At 38.7% G+C, this 12,095-nt stretch overlaps 1 protein-coding gene across 3 annotated transcripts in view; it reads right to left on the bottom strand.

The window, feature by feature from the left end:
* Positions 1 to 12,095, bottom strand: part of NELL1 (neural EGFL like 1) — an 880,670-nt gene that overhangs the window by 451,539 nt on the left and 417,036 nt on the right. For all 3 annotated transcript variants that reach the window (XM_074401240.1, XM_003919918.4, XM_003919919.4), the window contains one exon: positions 3,138 to 3,263. In XM_074401240.1, the coding sequence (XP_074257341.1) occupies positions 3,138 to 3,263 (126 nt within the window). The remainder of the gene's footprint in view (positions 1 to 3,137; positions 3,264 to 12,095) is intronic.

Below are 12,095 nucleotides of genomic sequence, written 5' to 3'. Positions count from 1 at the left end.
GGTATTCAGGGTGGAAAGACTTTATTGAAGATTTGAGGGTAATGAGGAAGACTCACATAGCATACTGTACACCAAAACAATTTTTAAAAACTCACATAAAATATTCCTTCTCTTAAAAATCAGCCATGCAATCACGTAGTTTTCACCAGCCCATTGTCCTCCATAGCACCCAGACTTCTGCTGTCTGACTGGTTTCTCTCCCCTCATTTCTTCCTCTTTTTTGTTCTATCTTCTGTGTTTCCTCTTAGGCACATACACACACAAATAAAAACTGTGTGTGTGTGTGTGTGTGTGTGTGTGTGTGTGTGTGCGCGCGCGCACATGTGTGTGTGATATATAGATTTTTATTGGAGATCTATTTACTCTTTTCTGTGTAGTGGAAAGATGGGCACTTGGGTGCCCACTTATACCTACACCCTTAACTTTTATCCCAAATAACAAAGTTCCCTTTCTAAAAGTAATTCTGGAGCCAGTTCTTAAGATAATACATTTTCCATCTTGTTCCACATATAAACCACCAGACAGAGCACCTATCCTATTAAAGCATTCAACAAGTGCCAGCTCTTGACATTTTTCCTCAGTGAGGAAACCTGAGCAGAGGCAAGCGTTCTGACAGAATTTCAAACAAGGTCTTCCACACAGACTTAATTAATGTTTATTGAGTTGTAAAAGTGGTGCTCTTGGGCTAGAAGAATATTCAATGGCTTCTTCTAAGGGTTAAAAGAAGTTAAGAGCTGTATTCACTATTAAGAATTAAAGATCTAAACATAAGACCTAACACCATAAAAACCCTAGAAGAAAACCTAAGCAAAACCATTCAGGTTTAGGCAAGGCATAGGCAAGGACTTCATAGCTAAAACACCAAAAGCATTGGCAACAAAAGCCAATATAGACAAATGAGATCTAATTAAACTCCAGAGCTTCTGTACAGCAAAGGAAACAATCATTAGGGTGACCCAGCAACCAACAGAACAGGAAAAAAGTTTTGCAATCTACCCAGCTGACAAAGGGCTAATATCCAGAATCGACAAAGAACTAAAACAGATTTACAAGAAAAAAAACAAACAAACAAACCCATCCAAAAGTGGGCAAAGGATATGAACAGACACTTTACAAAAGACATCAATGAGGCCAACAAACATATGAAAAAATGTTCACCATCACTGGTCATTAGAGAAATGCAAATCAAAACTACATTTGAGATACCATCTCATGCCAGTTAGAATGGCAATCATTTAAAAATCTGGAGACAACAGATGCTGGAGAGGATGTGGAGAAATAGAAACACTTTTATACTGTTGGTGGGAGTGTAAATTAGTTCAACCATTGTGGAAGACAGTGTGGCAATTCCTCAAGGACCTAGAAATAGAAATACCATTTGACCCAGCAATTCCATTACTAGGTATATACCCAGAGAATTATAAATTGTTCTGTTATAAAGACACATGCACACTTATGTTCACTGAGGCACTGTTTACAGTAGCAAAGACCTGGAACCAACCCAAATGTCCATTGATGATAGACTGGACAAGGAAAATGTGGCACATATACACCATGGAATACTATGACACAGCCATAGAAAACGATGAGTTCATGTCCTTCATAGGGACATGGATGCATCTGGAAACCATCATTCTCAGCAAACTGATACAAGAACAGAAAACCAAACACCATATGTTATCACTCATAAGGTGGGTGTTGAACAATTAGAACACATGGACACAGGGAGGGGAGCATCATACACTGCGGTCGGTAGGGGGTAGGGGAGGGACAGCAGGGGTGGCGAGGGTGGGGAGGGATAATGAGGGGAGAAAAACCAGATACAGGTGATGGGGGGGGATGAAGATAGCAAACCACCTTGCCATTTATGTACCTATGCAACAATCCTGCATGATCTGCACATCTACCCCAGAACCTAAATTACAATTTAAAAAAAAAAAAAAAAGAACAGAGTAATAGGCCCTGTAACTTCACAGCTTTTTAGAAAGTGTTTATTAGTCCAAAAAGTTTTGATCCTTTAAAACATTAAAATCCTAGCACACTATATTTATGCAGTCTCTCTCTTCTTTTTCTAGAAATATTAATTTTAATATATAAAAGATAGATAAATGAGATTTGACCTTATATGGTTTTCAGAAACCTGCATCAATCTGAACTCTCCAGCCCTTCACCCAAAGAATGGTAACTTATAAATATACTCACTGGCAAAGAAATTTGGACATATAAACATGTGCCCTTAACTTTTGCAACTTTTTGCACATCTGTAAAGGTCATTCAGGAAAAAAAAGTACATTAAAAAATAGCACTATTATATTCTGAGTAAAAAAATCCAGTTTTTATATGTCAGTGTGACTGGAACAAAGAGAAAGATGCAGGCATCAGGAAGATTTACAACATGATTGAAATCTTAGGTTTAAGGGACCCTTCTATTATAATTTGCAGATTTGGTATTTAAACACATTTCATCTAAGAGAAAGAAGACCTGGAATCTTCTACCATCCTTATCCAATTTACTGTTCATATCTGTATGCACATGATTGAAAATATATTTGGAAAGCCAAACCAAATGCCCCATAAAACTAGCACTACTCCGAGACAGTCAGTGACCACTTTAGTGCTAAGGGTTATAGGAAGAAGAGATGGGACACAGACAATAAGCAAATGTTCATTAAATATAGTTTTGACTGGCTCCCGTATACCTCATCTTTGACCACCAAGTACTCCCTGCCACCTCTTTAAATGTAATCCTTGTCTTTCCCAATGGGAACAAAGTACGTTTTCTTATTTACAAAAACATCTCATCACGACGAAATGAAAATAACTGACACTTTCTATTTTTAGAACTAGTATCTCTAATTCCCTCTGTGTTACTATAGGCAACTGGGACTTCAGTTTCAAATCACACACACTTGTACGCAAGTACACACACACAGGCAGAAATATTGGGAGTGGAAATCAATTATGCAGATAATTTTTTTATTATAGCATTTTTTCTCAAAAGGTGAGGTCAAAAGAATAAAAAGAGATAACTATTTAGGTAAAAATAGTACTTTGTGCACTAGAAATTAAATGTAACAACACAGATATAATGCAGAGAATGGATGAATTAGAAAAACAATACGGCTTCTAAGGCTCACCTGTACAAGAGAAGTCATCCACACGAATGTATCCTGGGATACAGTCACAGCGATATAACCCAGGAAGATTGACACACACAGTATTGGCATGACAGTAATGCATCTTAGCTGCACACTCATCAATATCTGAAGGAACAAAAAAAGACACAAGATCATGATTAGTAAAATAATGGAACGAGAGTGTAATCATATTGAAGATAAATTACTAAAGGTGAATGTCCATTGAAGGCAAAAGTTACATGCATTAAACACAAAAGCTTAAGTAAAAATTCATCTGGGTGCATTAGATCCCATCCTGAGCTGAAAGTGTTTTTAGAACAATGCATGGTGGGACACAACAGGTAAGAACCTAAGAAATATGAAGACTGAATTTACAACTGTTAGTTTCTTCCCAAGGAGAATACTCATTTTAAATGCACAAATTCAAGGAGTTCTGTGTCCACTAAGTTGATACTAATGAATATTTATTAGGTGTCCACAGTACATGGTGTAGCTTTTATCAGAGGAATCAAGGGAATCTAGTCCCTCTGCTTGTACATCTTATTAAGACATATTTCAACCCATCTGCTAAAAAATGATGGTGTAGCCAGTTTCTCCCATGTTGTACTATGAAAATAGCCACTGTGGTCTGATACAAATTAATGTTTCTCATCTTTTGACCTGGGGCTCTTCCCCATGTGATAGAACAATGGACTAATTCAACAAAAAATCTTGTTCTCTTTGGGATGGAGTTCAGAGCATCATCTGCTTTCTCACAAAAGTTCATGATGGGGATTAAAATAACCTACAACCTTAAGCACAGAGTTTAGCCGTTTCTGGAGATTGTTTTCAAAAATAGATTTATGTTCCTTTTACTCAGACTGCTTGTGTGTGATAGTTAGAGAGAGAACATGAGTACATTATGGGAATCCAAGATAGAAAATATGAGCTCTAGTTCCGGTTCTGATGGTTAATAGCCTATGACTTGCATTCAACTACTCTGGGTCCCAGTATAGTCATCATTTTGTCCCAAGAGTCAATTCCGAACCCAGTGTTTTGTATCTGTAAAGACATTATCTAATTTAATCCATATGCAATACCATGACCAACATACAAACACTACTCCCATTTTACAGTCAAGAAAATAGAGGTTTAGAGAATGTAAATATCTGGCACAAGTCATCCTGTTAGAACATGCTAGACCTGGGATTTGAATTTAGAAGTTATTTACTATGATTTACTTCATGAAAGCACCTTGCAAACAGTGATTGGTCAAGTACAGTATTTCTATTACGATAATCATTGAAGCTTTAAGTATTATTACTGTACAGAAACTGAGGTTAAAATGGCTACACTGAGTCACTAGGAAACTCATTAATCTACTTATTTTCAAAGAAAAGTCAGTTGATATATTTCCTAATAAAATACATTGAAATAACATCAGATTCTTTTCAGGGTTAAAGATCTGACAGTCTATAAATAAAAGTTATTGTGAGGTCATTTAGGTCTGAGAAGGAGACCCACAGATAGCAAGACTTTCGTAACTATGAAATAAGAACAGAACACCAGAAATTAGTGAAATAAGTCAGGCAATCAACTTCCTGCAGGCCAATCACCATCTCAGAGGTTGCTTCCTGGGGAACTCAACTTGCACCAAGACTCCTGATGAAGGCAAGGAATTATTACAGTCAGACCACTGGAATGCAAGAGATGGAAAACTAAAAGAAGGAGTCATAGAGTACTGTGGTGATATTAAGATTTTAGAAGTAATTTAGTTATTGTTGCTTATAAGGTCTTTGGCAGAACTATGTGGGGGGAATAGATATAGCAAATGAGAGGTTGGGAACAAGAAGAGAAGGCAGGTATTAGAGAGGGCTGCTTGACATCAGTGTGTTGTTCATAAAATATTACCAGTTTTCCTCTCTCTGAGCACACTGTACAATTACATTTCCCCATTCTTTTCAAATTTATGCATGGTTTAAATTAATCTCATGACTGAGCATGAAATCTGAGTGGAAGCTTATCATTTCTAAGTGGAAAGATGAAGAGCCATCATTCAGCTTACCACATTTTCTTGTTTCTGCCTTGTAACTCACGGAAGCAAAGACATGGAGACTCTTTCAGCCTGGGTCCCCAAGTGAGGAGCAAACCATGAGGGAAGCACCACATACATGTCGCATGAGCTAAAAATATGCCTTTTTTGACTTTAGCCACCGTGCCTTCTCTGACAGGTGCAGAGAATGACTATAAAAGTTATCTCAAAAAAGGGTATCATTAAGCTTCATCTTGAAAGATGAACAAGAATTCATTAGGTAGGGAACAAATGTAGGGAAACTATAGAAGCTAAAGTTTTTGTCAAGTTAGAAAGGGAAAGAATTATTTAGTCGTGTACACTCAAAGAACCTTCGTTAGCCTTCTACTAAGCCCAGAGGTGGAGGAGTGATGAACACAATGTCACATTTTGGTAACAAATTCTACCAAGGATGTAAGACCTTTCAACAAGGGGAATTTCACCTACTCTGAGAAAGTCAGAGAAGGATTTTCTATGGTAGCGATGCTTCTTCTGAGACATGAAACAAGTAAAACAGGCCAAGGGAAGAGAAATAACCTACCAGACAGATAAGAACGACTGAGAAGACTGTTAAAAAAAAGGAGCTTTGCCTATTTGAAATGAAACTAGAAAAATAAGCTTGGGCCAGATCCTGTATGGACATTAGTGTGCTGCTCATAAAATATTACCAGTTTTAGATCCTGCCAGGCATTGTAGGCCATGTGAAGGAGCTCAGACTTTCATCAGGATAGTAACACAATTCAGTTTCTCTGTTTTCAAAATATTACTCTGGCTGTAGTGAAGAGAATTGATTAGAGCAGGGCACGCTGAAGGCTAAATCATGCTGGTATTTTACTCACAGATACAGCCACACTGAACTCCATCTCACTCTGCTGGGATGCTCAGCCATCCTTTAAGATGAGAAACTAGTCAGGACTTGCCTTAGAGGCAATTCAATCTTTGGCCCATGGGCCACAGCTGCCAACCAGCCTGCTGACTGCAATGAATGTTTCCTTGTCACAGACCCTTGTCAATACCTCCCAGAGAAACCTCCTAGCTCATTTCCCTTAGGCCATCACCAAGCTGCTGAGAGGCCTCCACCTCATCTAGATTTGAGGGAGTTACTTGGCTATAACAAGCTTATTTTGAATCAAACCAGCCAAGCTATTTCCTTGTTTCATAAGATTCCAAGGCACTGAATAAAAATATTTTCAAAAACCAGACAAGGGATGGTTAGAAAACCCCAGTGAGAAATATTCATGTGGATTCAATCTAATCCTTGCTCTCTACATGTTATCAAGACCCCATGCCCACACATCCCTGCTGCTCTGCTGATGTGTTTGTGAATAGGTTGTTTTCACTTTATACCATTATTAATTTCAGCTCTTGCATATCTAATAATTTCCTGGTACTAGTCCAGAAAAAGCACTGAAATAAAGATGGAAAGTTGACAAATGTACCAGAAAATTAAACTGTCACAATCTTGCCTTTGTTACTTATTCTTCGTCATGTAACCACCAGATATAAAAGCTACCTTGTGGTAAAAATGGTGGAGACAGGAGAGGGAAAGGGAAGTGGAGTAATCCAGCTGAGCCTCTTGAGACAAGAAGATAAAAGAAAGGAAGGAACTGGCAACTCCTATGGTTTTGGGATGGGGACAGGGGATGGAACACGTTTGCCAAAAGATTGCCTCTCCATCCTCAGGGAAACACACAACCCAGAAGACAGTTTCCATAGGATTTTAGGGTGTTTCAAAAGCAAATCTCATTATATGATTATAAACTGAGTCAAAAAAGAATTAACATCTATACAGAGCTGGGTTATCCTGAGATAACAATCTTCAGAAATAGCAAACAATTGAGATTTTATAAATGAGCCTAGGATATAGGCTGCTTTTTGTTCACAGAAAAAAGGCTCTGAAAGGTATTGAATAATTACAAAACAGAAATCATAACTACCTAATGAAAGAATGAACTGACATTTAAAGAGAGAAATTGAGTTGGACCAAAGCAATGAGAATGCTAACCACAGGCTTGAAATGCAGTCTGACCTCTGCCCAGGTGGCGAAAGTGCTCTGCCTGAAGCAGATAATCTTGAGCAATGGCCATATTCATCCAGAAGCCAGGAGACAAGAAGAGGCTAAGCCTGAGGCTAAATCTCAGAGTGGAAGTTGAACACACACAAATCCAGGCTCATGCTAAAAATCCGAATCAGTCCAGAAAGCTTTGCTAGGAAGAACCACTGTTAACCCAACATTTACCAGAAGGATGAATTATTTTAAAAGCACAGTGTTAGACACAGGCTGATACCAATATTCTGAGATGGTACATACCTTATAAAAGAAAACTAAGAACAGCCCCTAGTTACCAATTGGCAATTGGTAAATACCCAATAAATATCTGCTGTCGTTTTAGGTATCAGACACTATGCTAGGTACTTTATATGGAGCATCTCATCATTCCATTTATCTTAACTACTCGTAGGTAGGTATCTCCATGCCATGAAACTGAGGCTCAGTGGTATCAGGTCACTTCAGTTGCCACAGTACAAAATCAGTAAGCATAGAAACCTGGGTCTGAATCCAAACAATATGATGACAAAGTTGTCATTGTTCTCACTGTGCCAGTTTTAGTGCTGAATTACATTTTGATGCTATGATTATGTTAGCTGTATCTGCTGTTTATGACTATGATTATGTCAGATACATCATGATGTGTTTGGAAACAAATGGATCTCTAAGTTCTATATCCGTGTGCAAGGCCATTCATGACATTTGTTCTGGCATTACATTGTCTGTTAAAATGGCACTTCTGCTCCTTGCATCACTGCTTCCTTGGATCTTTTAAATCAAATCCTTATACTTTCACACTTTAGACTCCAGTGACCCAAGGCCCCGAAACTGGCAGGATTTTGCTCCCAACTGGGAACTCACAGGTTGAAACAGCCTCTACTTATATAGCTTGAGACTATGAAATTAGTATTAAAAAGTAGTTTTAAGTTTTTTATTATTAAGTATTGTTAGAGAAACATCTAAAAACCCCAGTACAGCATATATCATCTTGACTATAATGGGGCTTAAATTGCGATTCATTCATATAAATTGCTTGTCGCTTTTGAAATATTAGAGTTCATTTTCTGGTGGTCTTTTGAGGTAATAAAAATACATGATTTATATCCCTCCCCAGGATGGTGAAATAGTTCGTTTTTTGTTTTAAAAGGTATACTTATGGACTTTAAAATGAAACTTGATGTGGCATAATGATTCCTCACATATCACCAGGCTGCATCTGCATAAGGGTTCAGAACAAACACAGACTGAAATCTGGCATCATCATCATTAAATTAGAGTGCAGGGCCTAGATAGTTAATAGAAGCAGATGCAAAGCATTCTCTTAATAAAATGACATGATCTACTCAGACTTGTTCCATAAAGATTTCCTAGAAAAAGAACTCAGAGAGGGATATACCCAGGAGGGAAAAAGGCATGCCCCACTCCCTATGTACATTTAAAAAGGAAAGAAAATTAATACCTCTTGAGAATACGTTTTTGGCTAAAAACTTTGTGGCTCTCATCTCATTACTCCTAACCATCCCATGGACTGACATCAGATGCTATATGTAGAGTATCTAAAATTTTAACCAAGGTTCTTATGACTCCAAAGGGAATACTTGTTCCATGCTAACTATTGAATCAAGAACACTGGATCCACAGTCAAAAATCAAATTCTATTCTTGCTTTTTCATCTAGCTAACTGGGGTGCCAGGCAAGTAACACTTTTCTTCTCAAGACCTTGGTTTTTCCTATCTATAAATTCAGGGAATTGGACAAGAAATAATTTAGGCACCCATTGATTCTAAAGTTCTTGGCACATTCAAGTATTTTGTCCACATCATAAAAGCCTGCTTCTGGAGCAGCTTCTCTTGGGCCACTTCCTCTCTTTGCAAGAGGAGCTTACAGATGTTCCAGATGCCTTTCCCAAGATACAGGTCTTGGAAAATACTACTTAGATGACCTGAGCCCCCACACTGTTTCTTGATAGCTGTGTCAACTGTGTTGACATCTCCCCTGAAAACTAAGAGCAACTAGAATGAGGAAGCAGGTACCACACAGAAGTACAGCTCTTGGCAAGTTCTTCATGGAATGATAAGATAACTTGCAGAGCAATTTTATCAGACTTGAACCTTCTCACTTTGCAGAGATCCATGAGCTATAAAAACACGGTGGCACTGGCCAATTGGTTGGCATATTAGAACTATCATTACTTTCTCTTTGTGTCATACTGAATTTTTTTTTTTAAACTGGGCCTATGTTTCTCTGATTTGAACTTATAAAACTCCAGTGAGGTTTTAGGGCAGTGAAAATACTCTATATGTTATTATAATGGTGGATTCAGGTTATTACATATTTGTCTAAACCCATAAAATATACAACACCAAGAGTGAATCCTAAATATATATTATGGACTTTGTGTAATTATAATATGTCAATGTAGGTTCACCAATTGTAACAAATGTTCCACTCAGGTGAGATATACTGATAATGGATAACAGCAGGTAGTAAATGGGCAATCTCTGTGCTTTCAGTTTTGCTATCAGCCTAGAACTGCTCTAAAAAATCCTTTTAAAATTAAAAAAATAATAAAAACATTGAGGCAGGCAAGATGCAAATTATTCTTCCCTTTTGCAGATGATAAAATAAAGACCCAGAGAAAATTTCCAACTTGCCCAAAGGAACACAGATAATCATTGCACTGAAAACAGAATCAAGGTCTTCTAATTCTGAAATTAGTATTTTATCCAATGTTCCATGTTTTTTCTATAATTATAGTGTCCTCTCTAAATCAAGGGAAGAAAATCAAATGCCTATAGAACCTAGGAAGAGAAATCAAATACCTACAGAAGTCAGATAAAAAATATATATGCAAACCATGTCCCTTCCACATCTTCTTTCTCATTTTCCTACTCCAAGAACAAAGGAATGGATCTCTCTTATAAGGGAAGAAAACACAGTATAAGGCCAATGGCAATAAAAAGTGACACTTAACCCCAGTGGTAGAAAAACAATAGGAAAAGTATAGACTGCAGAAAACTGGAGCTCTAGCCAAACATTGCCAGGAATGTATGATAAGAAACAATAAGTGCAGCCTGTAAAATTGAGCTGCAGACATTGATAAGCAAGCTGGAAGCTTGCACCAGTACCGGCTTGCACCTGGTACATAGTACTTTCTATGTACCCGGCAGTTTTAAGTGCTTTACATAGATTAACTCATTTAATATTTACACTCTATAAGGTGTATATTAGGACCATCCTCATGTTACAGATGAGGAATTAGAGGATAGAAACATGTAGTAAACTGTCTAAGGTAACATAACTAGGACTAGAATGCCAGGATAGGAGTTCAGGCAGCACAACTTCACAGTCTGTATTGCCTCTCAGGAATTGTGGGCTAGGTCTCTGATCTTCTTAGAGAGGTGAAAATCTTAGTATTATTTTTTAAATACTGGCTTCATCTTTTTCTCCAAACATTTTGAACCAAGCAAAACATAGCTATAAAATTTAACTCATGGAGGTCTGTGCCTTAAAGTATGTTATCACAAGGAGCATTAGTGGGCCAAGAGGGGAGAGAAAGAAAGACACAGAGTAAAGAAAGATGAAAGAAAGAAAGAGAGGGAGGAAGCGAAGGAGGGAGGAAAAAGGGAGGGAGGGAGGAAAGAAGGGAGGGAGGGAGGGAAGAAAGAACCAAGCAAAACACAGCTATCTATCAAATTTAACTTAGGGAGGTCTGTACCCTAATGTATGTTATTACAAGGAGCAATAATGGGCCAAGAGGTCGGGGGAGACAGAGAGAGAGAGACAGAGAGACAGGAGAAAGATGAAAGGAATAGAGAGAGGGAGGAAAGGAGGGAAGGAGGGAGGAAGGGAAGGAGGGAGGGAGGGGGGAGGAAAAATGGGAGGAAGCGAGGAAGGGAATGAGGGAAAGAGGAAGGGAAGGAAGGGAAAGAATAAAGAGAACAGGAGAGAAGGGGAGGAGAGGGGAGGGAAGGGAAGGGGAGGGGATAATGATATAGGAGTTAAGAAGAAATTATTTAGGCAGACAGTGGGGGTAAGAAAGTCCTTGGTAGGATTTTCCTTTTAATGAAAAGCAACCCCAAAATTGATTTCTTTTTTAACAAAGAGCAGCCCATAAAACTGAGCTGCAGACACAGATAAGCAAGCTGGAAGCTTGCACGGCTGAATGCAGGCAGCTGTGCCAACAGGAAAAGGCTACCTGGGACCTAGGCAAGTCCATCACAGCGGGCTCCACCTTCCCCTTTCCTTGTCAACCACCAGCACAGTAGGGAGAAGGCAACAGGCCCCGGCCAAGTACGGACCCATTTGCATAATAAAAGATTAGGGTGGGGTGGTCAGCTTCCTTCATTGCTATGTAAACTTCACACCTGGTGCAACCGATCTTTCGGCCCTATGTAAATCAGATACCATCTTCTCAAGCCTGTCTATAAAACCCTGTGCACTTGGCTGTGGGCAGAAAGTTCCACTCCGGTGCCCCTCTCTCTGTCTCTCTCTCTCTGCAGGTGAGAGGGCTATTTCTCTTTTCTCTTTCCTTTGTCTATTAAACCTCTACACTTAACTTCATTCCACATGCGTCTGTATCCTTGATTTCTTTGGCAGGAGGCAACAAACCTCTGGTATTTACCCCAGACAAGGATGTCGCTTCAGTGAGACAATCTAGGGAGATACCTAAATAACTGCAATGAACTGAATTGTGTCCCCCCAAAAAATTCATATGTTGAAGCCCCACCCCACAACATGTTGGTATTTAAAGGTGGTGCCCTTAGGAGATAATTAGGCTTAGATGAGGTCATGAGGGTAGGGCCTTCATGATGAGATTAATGCCCTTATAAGAACAGCCATATATGCACTCTTTCTG

This window comes from Saimiri boliviensis, chromosome 6 (genome assembly GCF_048565385.1).
Source record: "Saimiri boliviensis isolate mSaiBol1 chromosome 6, mSaiBol1.pri, whole genome shotgun sequence".
NCBI lineage: Eukaryota > Metazoa > Chordata > Mammalia > Primates > Cebidae > Saimiri > Saimiri boliviensis.
The sequence above is the reverse complement of the archived record's forward strand: the minus strand, read 5'-3'. Positions and strand labels throughout refer to the sequence as shown.